The sequence below is a fragment of the Rhinoraja longicauda genome, chromosome 2 (genome assembly GCF_053455715.1).
Source record: "Rhinoraja longicauda isolate Sanriku21f chromosome 2, sRhiLon1.1, whole genome shotgun sequence".
NCBI classification, from domain to species: Eukaryota; Metazoa; Chordata; class Chondrichthyes; order Rajiformes; family Arhynchobatidae; genus Rhinoraja; species Rhinoraja longicauda.
In genome coordinates this window covers 40,014,555-40,036,059 of record NC_135954.1, presented here as the reverse complement: position 1 = coordinate 40,036,059, position 21,505 = coordinate 40,014,555, and the positions used below count along the sequence as shown (strand labels likewise).

At 42.1% G+C, this 21,505-nt stretch overlaps 1 protein-coding gene across 2 annotated transcripts in view; it reads left to right on the top strand.

The window, feature by feature from the left end:
• Positions 1-21,505, top strand: part of kcnh8 (potassium voltage-gated channel, subfamily H (eag-related), member 8) — a 299,288-nt gene that overhangs the window by 148,847 nt on the left and 128,936 nt on the right. For both annotated transcript variants that reach the window (XM_078417912.1, XM_078417923.1), the window contains exon 3: positions 3,085-3,216. In XM_078417912.1, coding sequence (XP_078274038.1) covers positions 3,085-3,216 — 132 coding nt within the window. The remainder of the gene's footprint in view (positions 1-3,084; positions 3,217-21,505) is intronic.

The window sequence follows — 21,505 nt, the reverse complement described above, 5'->3', positions numbered from 1 at the left end:
TCCATTATAAGTAATAAGTAACTTTATAAGTAAGTATTAGTCATTAGTAATAATTATTGATTCTAATTGTTAAAAATACCGCGGTATAATTTTAGTATTCATTAGTTAATTATATTAGTAGCGCAGTTATTAGTATCCATGGCAGAATTTCCGATCCACTTCTTTCTCAGCTTCTTTAGTCATTAATTCAATTCAGTGCAGTCCTGTAAAGTCATTTATTCATGATGAGGGATCAGGCATCCTCTCATGGCCTAATCTTCTTGGCAAAGTCCAGTGCTTTCACAGGGTCGGAGAAAAAGTATTCCTTCTTGTCATAAGTAACTCTTAAGGTAGCTGGGTAACTCACACCATATTTCAAATCCTCCACTTCCCTCAGAATAATTTTGGTCTCGTTGAATGCTTTTCGTTTCCTTGCAACCTCTGCTGGGTAATCTCGGTAAATGCTGATCCTGTGACCCTTAAAATCAAGCTTTCTGTTTCTTGATGCTTTTTGCATTATCTCCTCCACAACATAGTCGTTTTGTACCTTTATTATCATTTGTCTTGGGGGTGCGCCTGCTCTTGTCTGGCGTCTCATCACTCTATGTGCTCGGGCTAGTTGAGGCTTTTGGTCCAGAGATAAAACTTTTTGCAGTAGATTTGCAGTGAATTCTCGGATATCTTGATCTTTCTCTTCCCCTTCTGGGATACCTGCAATTCTTAAGTTCTGTCTTCTCTGGCGACCTTCCAGTTCAATACACTTCTCGTTTATTTTGACCAGCATATCAGTTAGACGTTGATTTTCTGTAACGAGCTTTGCTGTAGTGTGAGCGCTTGTTTCGGCTAGCTCTTCAAGGTCTTTTATAACACCCGTCTGCAGATTCAATGCCTTTTCCACAGGATTCAGCCTTTCATCAAATTCAACTTTCCCATTTTTAATTTTCTCATTCATCTCCTTTGATAGTCCAAATATTATTTCAGAGATTTCTTTCGACAAATCATTCTTCAAATCATCTGCTATATTCTTAGTCTCAAGCTTTAAGTCCTTCATTTCCTCCTTAATTTTTTTTATTTCTCCAGCAACATTCATCTGCTTTATTTCTTCCCTCAAACCAGAAATTTCACTTGCAATAAAGTTTTTGAGTTCCTCACCTTCCGCTTTTTTGGTCAATTTTTTCCCCGTCACATCTTCTTGGGATAACGTCCTACCTGAGGCCGAGGCTTCAGTCAGGCCTTCCCGCGGATTCTGCCTGGTAGCCCGACTTTTCGTTTTATCCGCGGGTGGGCTGTGCTGTGGAAGCATTATAAGTCGCGCGCCTGATAGCGTCACTCATAACAATCGGTGCAATCGCTGCAGAGACAGCAGGCAGCAGGTAGGTCGATTTATCCCCGGTTTTTCTCCGTTTTTTACGAGGAGCTGGCTGGCGTTATCCTCTAGCCCTCCATAGCGCCACCGGAAGTCCGAACCTTCCATTGTTAAGTAAAATTATTGAAAAATAATTTTCAACTTGTCACTCAACTACTGTTTTGATGTCTTCCAGTCAGGTTTTCAACCACACCACAGCACTGAGACTGCTCTTGTTAAAGTCTTCAATTATATCCACTTAAATACAGACACTGGCAAAATTTCAGTCTTAGTATTACTGGATCTCAGTGCTGCATTTGACCACGGTCGACCACACCATATTACTGGAAACCTGGGCGGGACTTTCTGGCGCAGTACTAAACTGGTTTGAATCCTACTAAAAGAACAGGGACTACTTTGTGTCTATAAGTAATTACACATCAGAGTGGACAAATATGACATGCGGAGTTCCCCAGTGTTCCATTCTGGGGTCTCTTCTGTTTAGCATCTACATGCTTCCACCGGCTCAGATTATGGAAAACAACAGAATAAATTACCATAATTATGCAGACGACACACAAACTTACATAACCATATCCTCAGGGGACTATGGTCCAATACAAACATTGAGTAAGTGCATTGAACAAATCAACGATTGGATGTACAAAAAGTTTCTTCAATTAAACGGACAAAACTGAGGTCGTTGTTTTTGGAGCCAAAGAGGAACAATTAAAAGTCAGCACTCAGCTTCAATCGGCAATGTTAAAAACCACAGTCAAAGCCAGAAATCTTGGTGTGGTCATGGACTCGGACCTGAATTTCCTCAGCCACATTTAGACAATTACAAAGTCAGCCTACTATCACCTTAAGAACATATCAAGGGTTAAAGGACTTATGGCTCAGCAGGATTTGGAAAAACTTGTCCATGCATATATTTTCAATAGACTTGACCACTGTAATGCTGTCTTTACAGGTCTCCCTAAAAAATCGATTAGACAGCTGCAGTTGATACAGAACGCTGCTGCTCAAGTCCTCACTAAGACCAAGAAAGTGGATCACATCACTCCAGTTCTGAGGTCTTTACACTGGCTTCCAGTCTGTCAAAAAATTGTTTTCAAAATACTTCTGTTGGTTTATAAAGCACTGGATGGTTTAGGGCCAAAGTACATTTCTGATCTTCTGCTACATTAAGAACCATCCAGACCCCTGAGGTCATCTGGGACAGGTCTGCTTTCTGTCCCCCATAGTCAGAACTAAACATGGAGAAACAGCGTTTAGTTTTTATGCACCACATATATGGAACAAACTCCCAAAAAACTGCAGGTCCACAGCAACTCTCAGTTCTTTTAAATCGAGGCTGAAATCGAGGCTATTCTGCTTGACGCTGCCTTTTATTAAATCAATTTTTATTAATTTTGTATTTTATACCTGTCTTATTCTATTTTAGCTTGTTTTTATTTTCTATTCTCTTTAATGACTGTTTTTAATTGCTTTTAACTGCTCTTTAATGTTTTATGTAAAGCACTTTGAATTGCCTTGTTGCTGAAATGTGCTATATAAATAAACTTGCCTTGCCTTGCCAAAGATCAGCTTAAATAAAATGTTATTTTTCACTATGTTTGTAAAAATATAGTTATTTTTCACTATATTTTAACTTAGTTTGTCCAATGCATTTTCTTTCAAATTGATGTGAAGTTGAAGTTTAAATATAATACAGAATAGTCGAACATAATGGCGAAATGTCTGATTAATCTTTGCAGGGAATTCATTCTGGTGCCTAATTGATGTTGTGCCAATTAAAAATGAGAAAGGAGATGTGGTTCTCTTTTTGGCATCCTTCAAAGACATAACTGTTCCCAAAGTGAAGATTGCCCAGGAGGATAAAAAGGAAGGTTAGTGTTTCATCATATATCTATACCTTAGTTATCCAAGACAGTCGAATGTGGTTCCTTGTATGCCACAGATTCATTGTTAAATGTCATAAGAAATGACTTTTCCAAAAATAAAATTAGCATTGTATAGTATTTATTATTGTTGCTTGTTTTCTGGAATGGTTAATTGCCACATTGTGAAACACATCAAACAGAAGAATTCTGTCGAACCTGTTAATTTTATTCAAATCCTTCTCGATGGCTGTCTAAATCTAAAATATTTTCAGTGCACCAATCTAACCAAAAATGTAATTTGATTTTGTTTCTAAATTCAATGTTCAACATTTGCAAACTTGTTTTTTTTACTATGTTTTTATTGGTCGGATGCACAGGACTTTTTCTTATTCATATTTTTGGATGATATCCTGATATCATTGTATTAATGGATTTGTATTTAACTATTTTGTTTTAAAAATGAAGTATGCAGTGGGATGTAGATCAATTACAGAAATAGGTGTAGAAATGGCAGATGGAGTTCAATCCAAGCATAGATGAGGTGTTGCACTTTGAGAGGTCAAATGTAAGGTGAAAATATACATTTAACCCTAACAGCATTGATGTACAGGGGAATCGTGGGGTCCAAGTCCATAACTTCCTGAAAGTGGCAACACAAATAGTGTGGTAAAGAAGTGGCAACACAAATAGATAGAGTGGTAAAGAAGGCACATGGTACGCTTGCTTTCATAGGTCGAGGCATTGAGTATGAGAGACAGAAAGTCATGATGCAGCTTTATAGAACTTTGGTTATGCCGTATTTGGAGTGTTGTGTGCAGTTCAGTCGCCCCACTACAAAAAGGATGTGGAGGATCGAGGAGGTTTACCAGAATGCTGCCTGAATTAGGGAGTATTTGCTACAGGGAGAGGTTGGACAGACTTGAATCGTTTTCTCTGGAACGCCGAAGATTGCAGAAAGACCTGATAAAAGTATATACAATTATGTGAGGCATAAATAGGGTAAGAGGGTCAGAATCTTTTTCTCATGATGGAAAAATCAAATACTCGAGGACATAGCTTTAAGGTGAGAGGGGTAAAGTTTAAAAAAGATTGCGGGTTTGTTTTTTTACACAGATGGTAGTGAGTGCCTGGACCATGCTGCCAGCAGTGGTGGTTGAAGCAAATACGTTGAAAAGACTTTTGGATAGGAAAATGGATATGCTGAGATTATGGGTTATGTGCAGGTCGATAAGTGATGGTCTTGACATCAAGTTCAGCACATGTTCTTGTGCTGTTCTATATTCTATGTTCTAATATCTTCCCAAATCCCTGACTTTGATAATCTTCTGGATACATTTTAGAATGTTGTTTAATGATACAGATTCAAATATTAATTATCATACTTTATTCTGAACTTCAGGAAGATCACGTATTGAAGAGTGAAGACTTCACTGCATTTATGAAGCACTTTTTTATGATTTTACATCCCAAAACATTTTGCAGCCAATGAAATGCTTTGGTAGTGTGGTCTCTTTTGCAGTTTGGGGAAAAAACTGCAGCCACATTGCTTACACCAACTGTCAATGAATAATAACATGATAATGAACAGGTCTCAGGTTATTGATGATCTGGATTGAGGATTGACACTGAGGAGAACCTGTACCTTTAAAATAGTGTTATGTGGTCTTTTCCATCTACTTGAAAGAGCAAGCTGAAACTTATTTCATCCACATGAAAGACATTCAGTTCCACTTAAGTGGACGAGTGGTGGGTTATTGGCCTTAATTTCTGGTTTCACATGTGTGAAATGAGGCGTAAACCCTTATATTCTCAATCAGAGACTAAAATGACAGCAACTGAGCCTTGACTGGCAATTTTAATAAAATATTTTGTACCTGAGGGATTGAAAGTAGTCTTTTAAATTTGATTTACGTTATGCCTTATGCTGAACAAATGTAATTTGCTGAATGAGACCTGAGAGAATGACAAAGGATTGTTTAAAAAAAAGTATAAGGAAATCAGAAGGTGTGCTATTAATGGGGCTTATCAGAAATTTAAAGTTTAATTTGGTGCTACTGGTTAAAGTTAGATTTCAACATTAATGCTCGTTTGGAAGGTATTCATTGCAGCAAAGATTAAGAAGCTGTGTGAGTGGAAGCTAAAGCGCTCCACTGGAGAGATTAATCTGTTGACATTGACTGTCCTCACTAAAATGTACACATATGAATTTATAATACCAAGAGCTGTCAAATGCATGACCACAATGTGACAACAAGATGTTTTTGACAAGAAATGCACATGGACACGAAGTGTTGATATTACTTGCACTTATCCCTGACCTCCCATTGTAACTCTTGAAAGGCCCTATAGCAGACTCCAGAAATACCCATCAATGAAAAAAAAATATTTATGTTATTTCTCTGGTTTTTAATAATTTGATGATGCTATTTCAGAGTGAAGGAGGGAAGTTAAAGGCATAGTTGAGAGTTTCAGCAGCAGATGGAGCATTAGAGTCATACAGCATGGAAACCGGCCCTTTGGCTCAACTTGCCAATGGCAAGCAACATGCCTCATCTACACCAGTCCCACCGGCTTGCTTTTGGCCCATATCCCTCGAAACCTATTCCTATAATTCGGTCTCTCGAGTCCCAGCACCCCCCAAAAATCTTGTTGCCATTCTTTCCAGCTTAATGGCATCCTTCCTCTAGCAGGGTGGCAAATCTGAACATAATACTTCAAATATGGCCTCACCAATTGAAATAATCAAAACAAAATTGCAAAAAATTATATACTTTAAAAATTATATATACCTTACATCAATTTATTTGAAAACATTTCAAAATGGTGATGTTAGTTAAAATAAAGTGAGAAAACAGACCATCCACTTAACTTTACCGCACAGTTTGGCGACTCCATTTAAATGAGACAGATACGAAGTGTCAGCACCTTATTGAACTGTCCCTGGGCTCAGTGTACAGAAGCAGGGAGAGTGCTAACACACACACTGGAGCTCGCTGGCAATTGTCTCTGGAACAATCAGCTAGCATATGCACAATCAAGTGCAATACACAAAAAGGCGTCTAACCAGAGTTATTTCAGCTGCAGGATGATCTCTCTGCCTCTTTATTCTCCAGGCCGCCTGAGGTAAAGGACAACATTCTGTTAAATTCTTGAATTTTATTCTTTACCTGTCCAATCGCTTTTGCTTTGTGAGTCCTAAATCGAGATTTTCTCCACAATTTCCCACTTTCTCACCCAACTCTGGGTTATATCCAGCATTCTACCGCTTTGCCCACTCAGTCAACCTGAGCAAGTCTCAGATCTACTCTCAACTCCATCTGGACTATTTATATTGCCACCCCACTTAGTGTGATCTTGAATAGTATCAGTAATCTTGAATATCTGCCTCCCTATCACTTCATCTAAACTTTGCTAAATATAGTTAAAAGCTGAGGTTATGATACAGATCTCCATACAGATCTCCATAAATCATGTTGTGCCAGTTTGAGTACAAACTATTATCCATACATTCTAGCTTCTCTGCCTCAACAGTCCCATTCTCATCTAAGAGGTTACCTCTGGTTCCATAGTCTATCATCAATAAGGCTGGACATCTCTTTAAACTTGGTCAGCAATTTTAATGTCACAATAGTTTAATATTTTTTCTCGGCAAAATAGCAAACAAAATGCATTGCAGTCAAGGTTCTCACTCATTTTATTTAATATAGATTTTTTCATTAATCATTTATAACAAGCTAAGGAGACCTACACATCTGACCTTCGAAACATTCAGCAATATGAAATTGATTACATTCCAAAAATACATGACTTGCCCTCAGCCTTTCTCTCGGAGCAGGTGAAAATTATAGACTGCATCTCGAGAAGAATGCTGTGCTTCACAGTTTGAGAAAATGAACAAAGCTGAGAGTGATGGCAAGATTCAGAGAATATCGAACTGAGCTATTTCCATTCCTGAAAATTTTGAATATGTGATAAAACAAATTGGTGTCAAGAGTCTGTGCTCCAGGATCTGCCTGGTTAACCAATAAATGATAGCACTCAATTTGAACCTTCTTTGCCATCTGCAGAGTTTCCTATGTTTGCTGCGCAATACATAGGATCAATAAAAAGCTGTATAAACAGGGGTTCTAATAGAAATTATGAACTTCAGAAATTTCCACAGAACTTTGGACATTCCAGTGCTCAAATACCGTCATTTCTCAATTTATTCATGTTTTCCCGAAGAACAATTCAGTAAGCAAAAGTAGTTTAGTTTAGTTTAGAGATACAGCGTGGAAACAGGCCCTTCAGCCCACTGAGTCCGCACTGACCAGCGATCCCCACACATTTACACTATCCTACACACGCTAGGGACAATTTAACTTTTTTTATATACCCAGCCAATTAACCTGCAAACCTGTATGTCTTTGGAGTTTGGGAGGAAACCAAAGATCTCGGCGAAAACTCACGCAGGTCACAGGGAGAACGTACAAACTCCTTACAGACAAGCACCTGTAGTCAGGATCGAACCTGGGTCTCTGGAACTGTAAGGCAGCAACTCTACTGCTGTGCCACTGTGCCTCCCTAAAAGTCCATGAATAGAAAACAGTACATGCAACTATTCGTTATTGCAAAAAAATAGCTTTGTAAATTAATCTTGAAGACAGAAGCAGGGGAATTTATTATGGGGAACAAGGAAATGGCAGACAAGTTGAACCGGTATTTTGGATCTGTCTTCACTATGGAAGATACAAACAATCTCCCAGATGTTCTAATGGGCCAGAGATCCCAGGGTGACAGAGAAGCTGAAGGAAATTCACATTAGGCAGGAAATGGTGTTGGGTAGACTATTACTTGCAGATTCATTAAATATTGATGAAATATTGAACAGTGTGGCACAGGAAGGGGCCAGTTGGCCCACAATGTCTGTGCCAAACATGAGGTCAAGCTAAACTGATCTCATCTGCCTGTACTCGATACATATCCCTCTATTCTCTGCAATCCCATGTGCCTATCTAAAAGTATCATAAACGCCGTTATCGTATCTGCCTCCACCACCATCTGGCAGTGCATTCCAGGCCTCTACCATCCTCCGTGTTAAAAAAAACTTTCCCCACACATCTCCATTAAACTTTCCCCCTCTCACCTTATAGCTATGCCATCTAGTATTGGACATTTCCACCCTGAGAAAATGGTTCTGACTGTCCACACTACCAATACCTCCCATCATTTTACATACATCTATCAAGTCTCCCTTCAACCTCTGATGTTTCAAAGGTTTCAAAGGTCTTTTATTGTCACATGTACCATTAAGGTACAGTGATATGTGATGTCCCAGAGAAAACAATATACATCTATCCAATCTGTCCCTGTAGCTGAAATCCAGGCAGTATTGTGGTAATAGACACAAAAAGCTGGAGTAACTCAGCGGGACAGGCAGCATCTCTCGAGAGAAGGAATGGGTGACGTTTCGGGTCGAGACCCTTCTTCAGACCTGAAACATCACCCATTACTTCTCTCCAGAGATGCTGCCTGTCCCGCTGAGTTACTCCAGCTTTTTGTGTCTATCTTCAGTTTAAACCAGCATCCACAGTTCCTTCTTACACTGTCTTCTGGTCATATTCCTCTGTACCCCCTCCAAAACCTAGACATCTTTCCTTTAATGGGGCAATGAAAGCTCCACACAATACTCCAAATGCAATCTAACCAATGTCCTAGAGTCAAAGAGTCATAGAGTGATACAGTGTAGAAACCGGCCCATCAGCCCAACTTGCCCATACTGGCCTACGATGTCCCAGCTACACTAATCCCACCTGCCTGTGTTTGGTCCATATCTCTCCAAACCTGTCCTATCCATTTGCCTGTCTAACTGCTTCTTAAACATTGGGATAGTCCCAGCCTCAACTACCTCCTCTGGCAGCTTGTTCCGTACACCAACCACCCTTTGTCCTGTAGAGCTGCATCATGACTTCCCTTCTTAAGAGTGAAATGAAAGGATCTTGATGAGTTTCACGGTTTCAAGATTTCAAAGCCAGTTTATTGTTATATGTACCAATTAAGATACAGTGAAATTCAGATTACCATACAGCCATACTTTTTTTAAAAAGCAACAAGCCACACAACTACATAAAAGTTACCATAAACATTCACCACAGCGGATTCCCCACATTCCTCACTGTGATGGATAATAAAGTCCAATCTCCTTCCTCTTTATTCTCCCGCGGTCGGGGCAGTTGAGCATCCGCAGCCGGCGGTCAAAGCCCCCGTCGGGGCGATCAAAACCTCCGATTGGGGTAATCGAAACTCCTGCGTCAAGGCGATCAAAACTCCCGCATCGGTGCAGTCGAAACTCCTGCGCCGGTGCGATCAAATTCCCGTGTCGGGGCAGTTGAGACTCCTATGGCTTGGTGTCCCCGATGTCGCTCTCTACCAGAGACCCGCAGGTTCCACGATGTTAAAGTCTCGCAGGCTCCCACGGTTGGAGCCCCAAAGACAACCCCCCGACAGGAATGGCGAGCTCTGTGATGGTAAGTCCGCAGCTCCCACGATGGAGCTCCCGGTCAACCTCCAGCAAAGGCTGCCAACTCCACAATGTTAGGCCGCAGTCTGGATGGAGATACGATACGGAAAAAAATTGCATCTCCGTCAAGGTAAGAGATTAGGAAAAAGTTCCCCCCCCAACCCCCCCAACCCCCCCACACCCCCCCCAACCCCAAACATAAAACAAGCTAATGAACACTAAAAAACATACAAAACACACAAAGAAGGAAGGGACAGACAGATTGTTAGCAAGACTGTTTGTTACCCTAAGGCTTTTGCAATATTCTTTTGCTCTCAACTGTGGGTCTTCAATGACCAGAGCTCTTTGAGTGGAGTAGGCCAGGGGATTTTGAGGAGAGAGTGCCCAGAGTACGACAACATACCAGAAGAAGGCATATGGGAAGTAGAACAGGGTCACTGCCACACAATTACAGTAAATGTCAATTGCTGGACAGTTACTTCACCAGGAACAATGCCTAAGGTGCTTATTCATGGCCTTCAGCTGGTCAAAGCTACAACAAAAGACAGGGCTGCATTTCCAGTGGCTGCTGAGGTCATAGTAACTGTTAACCGGGATAGAAGCACACAAAGTGCTTGAATAACTTAGCGGGTCAGGCAGCATCTCTGTAGAACATGGATAGGTGATCATACAGGGGGTCAGGACCCTTCTTTAGACTACCTGTAGGGGGTGAGCAAGGAGGTGGGGTGGGAGCGAGAGAAGAAAGATTGAAGGGAGATTCTGGACAGCTTGAGCTGCTCCCAGGCTGCAGGTGCTAGGTCATGATACTTCCTTACTTCCTACAGCTCTGGTCTGGACTAATAGAGAGGGCAGCACAGTGGCATAGCGGTAGAGCTGCTGCCTTTCAGCACCACAGAACCGTTTTCAATCCTGACTACGGGTGTTGTCCGTACAGAGTTTGTGTGTTCACCCTGGATTTTCTCCGGGTGCTCCGGTTTTCTCTCACACTCCAAGGATGCGCAGGTTTGTAGGTTCGACACAAAGTGCTAAAGTAACTCAGCGGGTCAGACAGAATCCCTGGAGAAAAGGGATGGGTGACCTTTTGGGCCGTGACCCCTCTTCAGCCTGAAGAAGGGATCCGACCCGAAACGTCACCCATCCTTTTAATGCCTGATCCGTTGAGTTACTCCAGCATTTTGTGTCTGTCTTCAGTATAAACCAGCACCTGTAGTTCCTTTCTTCACAGGTCTATATGTTAATTGGCTTTGGTTAAATTGTCCTAGTGTGTAGCATAGAGTTAGTGTATGGTGTGATCTTTGGTCAGCGCGGACTCAATGGGCCAAAGGGCCTTAAGCTGTATCTCTAAAGTCTAAAGATCCATACCTGATAGAAACTTTGATTGTCATCTCATGTGAACTTCTTATGCCAGTTACCTTTGTCACCTCCTATCCACTTCTCCTTGCCTATCACAGTGTACAGTAACTCTCTCCAATAGTAAATTACATTCAGCCATGTGATCAGTTCCCTGTCTGCGAAGGTGGGTGTGTATACCCTGCCTCCTGCAGCAATGCCCCTCATCTGCAGCTCACTCTCCTCACTTGCAGCTGTCCTTAATGCACTGCAGCTGCAGGCAGCTGTGTGGAATTGATCTGGTCATAATATTCACAAGTGTTTCTTCCGTTATTAAGGAGTGTTGACTCTAACACATACTTGTGCTGCAGTGCTTGTAACACATTTGGAAAATCTGGTCCTTTTTTTCCATTATATATTAAATTTGCAGGATGTGAGTGTCACTGGCCAGGCGAGGATATATTGGCGATTCTAAATGTCATAGAGTCACAAAGACGTAGTGCACAGAAACAGGTCCTTTGGCCCAACTCATCCATGCTGACCAAGATGTCCCATCGAAGCTAGTCCCATTTGTCCATGTTTGGCCCATATCCCTCTAAATCTTTCCTAACTGTGTACCTGTTCAAGTGTCTTTTAAATGCTGTTGCAGTACCTGACTCCGCACTTTGCTACACTGAATTTCATCTGCCACCTCTCTGCCTGCTCTCCGAACCTGTCCAAGTCCTTATGCGGAGTCCTTGCTTCCTCTACACTGCCTGTCCCTCCACCTATCTTAGCATCATCTGGCCACATAGCCTTCAATCTCCTTATCCAAATCATTAATATTAAACATGAAGAGAAGTGGCCCCAGCACCGATCCTTGCGGAACTCCACTAGTCACTGGTAGCCAACCTGAAAAAAGCGTCTTTTATTGAAACTCTTTGCTTTCTGCCATCCAGTCAACCTGCTATTCATGCTAGTATCTTCCCTTCAATACCGTGGGCTTTTATCTTCCCTCGCAGTCTGACGTGCGGCACCTTATCGAAGGCCTTCTGAAAATCTAGGTAAACAACATCGCCAGCCTCCCCTCTGTCTGTCCTGCTATTAACTTCCTCCACTCCTGCATGACATCCAGGGGCTGGGGAAATTGATCTCCATAATTGCAATCTTGCGTTGTACCAATAAAGGCACAAAGTGCTGAGGTAATTCAATTGGCCAGGCAGCATCGATGGAGAATATGGATAGGTGACGTTTCAGGACAGGATCCTTCTTCAGACTTTGTATAAAGTCTGACTCCACCCAAGAGAATGTGTTCCCTCGTTCTTCATTGACTTTGGTTTTGCTTGGTCTCCTGGGCATCGTGACCAGGTTATTGGTGGGTAAAAGCTGTTTAATGGTGCTGGGACCTTCGCATAACATATTGCCATAGAGTATATATGTTCTAAATCATTCGGCCCACATAATACAAATCGGGAACACTAATTTTATCAGCTGGGTTGAATTGGTTGTAACACAATTATAATTTGTCTTGGTCACCATGCTATGGGAAGGATGTCATTAACCTGGAAAGAGTGCTGTGAAGATTTACAATATTTTGCCAGGACTCAAGGGCCTGAGCTATAGAGAGAGGTTGAGCAGCTAGAACTTTATTCTTTGGAGCACAGGAGGCTGACGGGTTAACTTATAGAGATGTATAAAACCATGAGGAGAATAGATAGGGTGAATGGACAGTCAACCAGAGTAGGAGAATCAAGAACCAGAGGACATAGGGTTAAGGTGAGAGGGGAAAGATAGAGGCATCATTTTCACTCAGACGGTGGTGGATATATGCAATGAACTGCCAGAGGACGTAGGTACAAAACATAGTCATACAGTGTGAAAACAGGCCCTTCGTCCCAACTTCCCCACACAGCAAACATATCCCAGCCACACCAGTCCCACCTGCCTCCATTTGGCCCATATCACTCCAAACTGTCCCATCCATGTATCTAACTATTTCTTAAATGTTGGGATAGTCCCAGCCTCAACTACCTTCTCTGGCAACATACACCCAACACCCTTTGCATGAGAAAGTTACCCCCTCACGACCTATTAAATCTTTTCCCCTTCACCTTAAACCAATGTCCACTGGTCCTCGATTCCCCTACTCTGGGCAAGAGACTCTGTGCATCTACCCAATCTATTCCTGTCTTGATTTTATACACCTCTCTATAAGATCACCTGTCATCCTCCTGTGCTACAAGGAATGGAGTCCCAGCCTACTCAACCTCTCCCTATAACTCAGACCCTCGAGTCCAGGGAACATCCTCAAAAATCTTTTCTGTACCTTTTCCAGCTTGACAACATCAAGAATCGAACACAATATCCTAAACACAATACGTTGGTCTCACCATCATCTTATATAACTGCAACATGACCTCCCAACCTTTATACTCAATACTCTAACCCATGAACGCTAATGTGCCAAAAGCCTTTTTGGCCACCCGATCTACCTGTGACTCCACCTTCAAGGGACCATGCACCTGCACTCCTAGATCCCTCTGCTCCACAACACTCCCCAGGGCCCTACCATTTCCTGTGTAGGTCCTGCCCATGTTAGACTTCCCAAAATGCAATATCTCACATTTCTCTGTATTCAATTCCATCAACCATTCCTGGTTATTCTCATTGGGACTAGCTTCGATGGGGCACCTTGCTCTGCATGGACAAGTTTGGACAAGTTTGCCAGAAGGGCCTGCTTCTATTCTTTGTGACTCTATGACTGCATAACCCCACACGAATTAGACACAAGCTACTATTTTTCAATGTGGCTCGTGAGGGAGAGTTACTTCGTAAGTTGACAAGCAACAAAAAGCTCAGAGAAAAGATTCTTTGACAAAAGTCCTCTCTATGTAACCTCCCTGCAATAATCGGACTCCTTCATCTCTTTAAAACATAGGCTGGCAGTTTCACATGGAAGGTCATTTAAAATTTACTTCAGAAATTGACCAACAATTGCTTTGATTGATACTTTTGCAAGCATATTCAATTAAATATTGAGACGTACAGCCTCTGGTATTTTAAGCTTGCAGTATCAAAGTAAACTGACAGCCATTAAAACGATCTTTATTTTTGAAAATCTTAGGGGAAAAATAACTTTGTTATTGCAAGTCTGAAACTCTCCAGCCGCAAACCGCCTTTCCCCCAAAGACACAATTGTTTTATAACAGTTTTCTATAATGTGGGTTTCTTTGGAATGCAGCCTCGTCCTCAACCCCCAACTTTGCTTGCTAAGTGAACTGCAGGGGGTCCAGGTAGGGTTTAACCAGCGGTCGCAGGTGAATGAACACCAGCCTCTCCAGGGACTTCATGATGTGTAAAGTCAGCGCCACTGGTTTGTAGTCATTGGAGGAGCTGGGATGCGTCCTCTTTGGTACAGGAACCAGGCAGGATGTCTTCCACATCACAGGAACCCTCTCCAGGCTCAGGCTGAGGTTGAAGATATGCTGGAGTACTGCGCACAACTGGCTGGCACACGCCTTGAGTACCTGAGGGCCGACACCATCGTGACCCGTGGCTTTGCCTGGGTGGAGTCTGCTCAGCTCCTTCCTCACCTGCTCAGCCTTGATGGTCAGGTGCGACAAAGAAAGGGCAGAGGAAGTGGACCAGGGGGATTGAGGGGGAGAGTCTGTTGGGGAGCAGGGGTGAGGGTGGACAGAGGCCCCATCATCAAATCTATTAAAAAAACAGGTTTAGCTCATTGGCCCAGTCCTGATTGCTTTCCCTCCCCAGGCCATTGGTCTTGTAGGCTGTAATGCTCTTCATCCCGCTCCACACATCCCTCATGTTGTTCTGCTGAAGTTTCCGCTCCAACTTCCTCCTGTAGTCGTCCTTGCCCTGTCTTAGTCTCGGCTCCTGCATCACCATCTCTTCTCCTTTCTACCTCTCAACCATACTTGATGTAAAGCTGCGGAGATTTCTGGAGCCTGCTGTATTCTATGCAGTCACATGCCTGTCAACAGCTATCATTTATGAACATAAAAAATAGGAATGGCATTAGGTCATTTTTGGCCCTTGAAGCTTGCTCCAAGATTCATCAGGATGTTGTCTCATCTTCTACCATTCCTACATGTTCCTGTATTATCCTTTGCCTCACACCCAACAAGTCTCGAGAACATTGGGTGAAGAAATTATAGAGTCATGCAGCACAGAAGGAGGCCCTTTGGCTCATTGAGTCTGCATTCACCATCAAGCACCAAGTAAAACTAAACCTACACAAAACCCTACCTTGTTCCCCCCACATTCTCACTAACACCCCACACAATTTACCACTCACCAACACACAAGGGGCAATTTACAGTGGCCAGTCAACCTACTCACCCCTGTGCCGTCAGAACACAGGAGGAAATTAAAACAACACAAGGAAATGTACGTTGTCACAGGGAGAATGCGCACACACCACACAGACCACAGCTGATCTGGCATAGTGAGGCAGCAGCCCGGATAACTGCGCTACTAGACCACCCTAACCAGACTGATTTTAAGTGCAGTTTCAATACATTGTGTTGAATCAGACCCTTCGGCCCAACCTGCCCATGCCGACCAACACGCCCCATCGACACTAGTCCCACCTAAGAGATTAGCTTAATTTGGCATCGTGCTCGGCACAGACATTGCGGGCTGAAGGGCCTGTTTCTGCGCTGTTCTATTATCAGTAATAAAGTATCAGCCAGCATTAATGATCTTTACCCCTGAGATCTGAAGTCTTGTAAGGTTTGCAAAGAGTAAATTGATTATGGTGGAAACAGATAAGGGCATTGTGTTGTGTGATGGCCCTGTTGCTATTCACCCTCCTGCAAACTGCTGCAGCAAACATTTTGCTGCCTAATCAGATAATAGAATTGAGTGTCCAGGTTGGATTGCTTGTGCAATAAAATTGGTTAACATTTCAATAGGAGATCCCAAGTTCCCTACAAATAAGGAACTTGGTAGTGTAAGAAAATAACTGCAGATGCTGGTACAAATCGAAGGTATTTATTTCACAAAATGCTGGAGTAACTCAGCAGTGTAAGAAAATAACTGCAGCTGCCTGAGTTACTCCAGCATTTTGTGAAATAAATAAAGAACTTGGGATCTCCTATTGAAATGTTAACCAATTTTATTGCACAAGCAATCCAACCTGGGCACTCAATTCTATTATCTGATTAGGCAGCAAAATGTTTGTTGCAGCAGCTTGCAGTGGGGTGGTTGGCAACAGTGTCATCACACAACACAATGTCCTTGTCCGTTTCCACCACAATCAATTTACTCTTTGCAAACCTTACAAGACTTCAGATGACAGGGGGTAAAGATCATTAAAGCTGGCTGATACTTTATTACTGATAATAGAACGTGGAACAATACAGTGCAGGAACAGGCCCTTCAGCCCACAATGTCTGTGCCGAGCACAATGCCAAGTTAAGTTAATCTCTTGTGGTTGCATGTGATCCATATCTCTCAATTCCCTGAATACCCATGCGCCTATCTAAAAGCCTTTTAAACACTCATGTGATAGCTGCTTCCAACACCACTCCTGGCAGTACTTTTCAGGCACCCACCAGCTAAGTTATGACATTCAACTTACTCCAGATGAAAGCATTGATATTTGCATGCACCAATCACGTGGTTAGTGAACATCATCATTAAAATCCTGGGTCTCAGGAAGAAGTTATTCACCTAGTTCATCTTTTGCAAAATGAGGGGTGGTCTTATGGGGGTGTATAAAATTACGAGAGGAATAGGTAGGGCAAATGCACTGAACCTTTTACCCTGAGTAGGGGAATCAAGAACCAGAGGACATAGGTTTTAGGTGAGGGAAGAAAGATTTAATAGGAAACTTAGGGGCAACTTTTTTACACAAAGGGTGGTGGGTGTATGGAATGAGCTGTCAGAGGAGGTAGTTGAGGCAGGTACGATCACAACCTTTAAGAAATATTTGGACATATATGGATAGGATGTTTTGAGGGATATGGGAAGGCAAGTGGAACTAGTGTAGATGGGGCATGTTGGTCGGCATGGGCAAGTAGGGCCGAACTTAATGCTGTATAACTCTCTGACTCTATGACAGGTGACATTCACATTTACAAAACAGCCGAAAGCAGATGCAATTGCTCAAAATTGCTATCGCACAATGGTGCAGCTGGTAGAGCCACAGCCACTACCTCACAGCGCTAGAGACCCTGATTCAATCCTGACCTCAGATGTCTGTGTGGAGTTTGGACATTCTCCCTGCGACTATTTGGGGGCCCGTAGGTTAATTGGCCAAATTTCCCTTCAAGTGTAAGGCGTGGATGAGATAGTGAATAACACAACGAGCATGATCGATGGTCAATGGTCAACATGGACTCGGTGGGCCAAAGGACCTGTTTCCATGCTGTGTCTCTAAAACTAAAAACTAAAAAAACACTGTTGAGAAGTTAATTTTTACTTCCATAACTTTTAAGAGCCTAAAAATGGAGTGCTTCTTGGCACCCCACATTAAATGCACAGGGCATTGCAATCTCAGTTGGTGACCATTTCATGATCTGACTTTGGGCTTGTTGACATCAAACAAATGTTGTTCATTACACACTTACAAAGGCAGTTTCTACATCTCAGTGAAGGCTATTTTTTATTCTCCCCACCCCTTCCAATCTAAATTTGGAGAAATATTTTATTTGTTTCCAAATATATCATTAATGCTTTGCATTCAGGAGTATTGAAGTTTTTTGTTTTTTTTAATCGCATTTTTAAAAAATGTTTCATGATGCACGAATATAGTTAAATTTTGTGGCAATGTTTATGTCAAAAAGTATGAGTTTTATTTTTGCTATTCATCTTATTTCACACCAACACAATTTTTCTCTTTATTAAAGTAGAATTCTCGGAGCCATACCGTTCATCTGCAAATTACTTCCCCTGATAGAATACTCTTTACATCACAAAAAAAAATCAATGGCATAACAACTATTACAACATTCATTACCTTGAAAATTGCCTTTATCATTCTCCATGTTAAATGAAACCATCTTTGAAGTTTCAAACAGTATTTTCTTCCAATTTCTCCTTTGATTGGAAGCAAGCACTGTTTAATATGCAAGGATCAGTATGTAGCACAACTGAACATTCGTTCTGTTCGAGGCATGAAACGCAGATGTGTCCTTCTGCATTAACTCGTGAACTTTTGTACTTATTACTACATGATCAAGTCTGACCAGCTGTGGAAGATTTCTACCAACAGAAAAATAAATGTGCTTTCTATCAAAGCATAAACGATGATATGAAAGAGGGCATCTTGGAAATAGGTAACAAAGGTTATCTGTGAATTTGATCTGATTCTAGCATTAAAACAATCTTGAATTTTCACAAGCAGCAACACAATTATCTCACAGCAGGATAGGCAGATGTCAAGTTGCCTCACAGCTTGAATCAATTTTCCTCCAGCAAAACCCGAGGAACTTGTTCTTACTAAAGACGCATCGTTTGCAACTGTGAATATTTGCAGCCGCCACAAGTTAACTTACCATCTTCAAAAGGGGCTCTCAAATCAGAAACAATATTGAATTTTTTATATCAGAAATTAAATGAAGCAATTAAATCTATTGGAATTTTTTGAGGATGTAACTAGGAAAATTGACAGGGGAGAGTCAGTGGATGTGGTGTACCTCGACTTTCAGAAAGCCTTCGACAAGGTCCCACATAGGAGATTAGTGGGCAAAATTAGAGCACATGGTATTGGGTGTAGGGTACTGACTTGGATAGAAAATTGGTTGACAGACAGAAAGCAAAGAGTGGGGATAAATGGGTCCTTTTCGGAATGGCAGGCAGTGACCAGTGGGGTACCGCAAGGTTCGGTGCTGGGACCCCAGCTATTTACGATATACATTAATGACTTAGATGAAGGGATTAAAAGTACCATTAGCAAATTTGCAGATGATACTAAGCTGGGGGGTAGTGTGAATTGTGAGGAAGATGCAATAAGGCTGCAGGGTGACTTGGACAGGTTGTGTGAGTGGGCGGATACATGGCAGATGCAGTTTAATGTAGATAAATGTGAGGTTATTCACTTTGGAAGTAAGAATAGAAAGGCAGATTATTATCTGAATGGTGTCAAGTTATAAAGAGGGGATGTTCAACGCGATCTGGGTGTCCTAGTGCATCAGTCACTGAAAGGAAGCATGCAGGTACAGCAGGCAGTAAAGAAAGCCAATGGAATGTTGGCCTTCATAACAAGAGGAGTTGAGTATAGGAGCAAAGAGGTCCTTCTACAGTTGTACCGGGCCCTGGTGAGACCGCACCTGGAGTACTGTGTGCAGTTTTGGTCTCCAAATTTGAGGAAGGATATTCTTGCTATTGAGGGCGTGCAGCGTAGGTTCACTAGGTTAATTCCCGGAATGGCGGGACTGTCGTATGTTGAAAGGCTGGAGCAATTAGGCTTGTATACACTGGAATTTAGAAGGATGAGGGGGGATCTTATTGAAACATATAAGATAATTAGGGGATTGGACACATTAGAGGCAGGAAACATGTTCCCAATGTTGGGGGAGTCCAGAACAAGGGGCCACAGTTTAAGAATAAGGGGTAGGCCATTTAGAACGGAGATGAGGAAGAACTTTTTCAGTCAGAGAGTGGTGAAGGTGTGGAATTCTCTGCCTCAGAAGGCAGTGGAGGCCAGTTCGTTGGATGCTTTCAAGAGAGAGCTGGATAGAGCTCTTAAGGATAGCGGAGTGAGGGGGTATGGGGAGAAGGCAGGAACGGGGTACTGATTGAGAGTGATCAGCCATGATCGCATTGAATGGCGGTGCATGCTCGAAGGGCTGAATGGCCTACTCCTGCACCTATTGTCTATTGTCTATTGTCTAAATGAACTGGTCCAAGTGAGCTGGATATTTGTGTTTGTTACAATAACAACTTGCTATATTTTGTTTAAATTTGTCAATGAGGCGTGGGGGCAAGTTTTCTTTACACAGAGAGTGGTGGGGGCCTGGAATGCCTTGCCAGGGGTGTCGATGGAGGCAATATAATAGTGGTATTTAAAAGGCTTTTGGATAGGCACAAGGAAGTGTAGGCAAGAGAGGGATATGGATCATGTATAGGCAGATGAGATCAGTTAAGCTAGGCATCATGTTTGGCACAAACATTGTGGGCCAAAGGGCTGTTTGTATGTTATACCATTCTATGTTCTATGATACAATAAGAAATTTAACAAAGTGTTGGAAATGCTCTCTATGTGATGGGTGAAATGGACTTTATGTCAATCATCCTTTATCAGAACTGATTCTGAATAGCTTTTTCCACTGAGTATTCTTCTCTTAATTGCTCGTGCTGACATGTCCATTTCCTTTCCCCAGCTTCAGGACTAAGCTTACTCATAACAAAAACATACCAAATTGTTCAGATAGCACTATTAGAATACTCTCTCTGCTGTTCAAACTATGGAGTTTGTACATTTGTCTTGTGACCGTGTGGGCTTGCTTCAGATGCCTTGGTTTCCTCCCACATCCCAAAGACATGCAGGTTTGTGGGTTAATTGGCCTTTGTAAATTGCCCCTAGTCGGTAGGGTAGAACTAGTTTACAGGTGCTCAGTAGTCAACATGGACCCGAATGGCCGAATGGCCGAAGGGCCTGTTTCCATGCTGTATCTCTAAAACTAAACTAATCTAAAGAGTGAGATTTAGCTCTTAGGGCTAAGGGAATCAAGTGATATGGGGATAAATCCGGAACGGGGTACTGATTTTGGATGATCAGCCACGATCATGTTGAATGGCGGTGGTGACTCGAAGGCCTACTCCTGCACCTATTTTCTATGTTTCTATGTTTAATCTCTGATTCTTCTCAATTTGTCACACAAAGCTTGCAATTTGCCTCCAGTGCTTAATATAGCTTTGAATTTAAAAGAAACATAATGATTAGGGAATTATTTTAGTTCTGAGTAAATTTACTTGTTTCATATTAATAGTTAATGCCTTGTTAGGCAGCTAATAAGTATAACAAAACTGGCATGCATATTTGCAGGAGCTGTAATACTTTGTTGTCAAGCACATTTACATGATGAAAGAAAAAGGCAATCTTTAGTTTATTAATGTCAGCTTATAAAGTTCCTGCACATTAATATCCAGTGAACTCGTGCATTGGTTGTATGCAAAAGACACATTAAATCAGTCTAGATGTAGTCTTGACCTGAAACATCGACAGTCCATTTCCTTCTACCTCCGCTGCTTGTCCTGCTGAGTTCCTCCAGCAGCTTTCATTTTTTACTCCAGATTACAGTGTAGCGACCATAGAGAATGGTCCTGGTCGTCGAACCCTCAGATTGGCCAGCAAGGTCACATGTGGGCGCGACCGTAGGGATTGGTCCAGAGAGCGACATCGCTGATTGGACAGCGTTGTCATGTGCGCTTTTGGCGCCCGAAAAGAGTTAGTTCGGAGACGTCTTCGAAGAAGACAGTGAGTTTTTGATGGTTGTCCGTTATCTTGTTGTTAAACCTTTG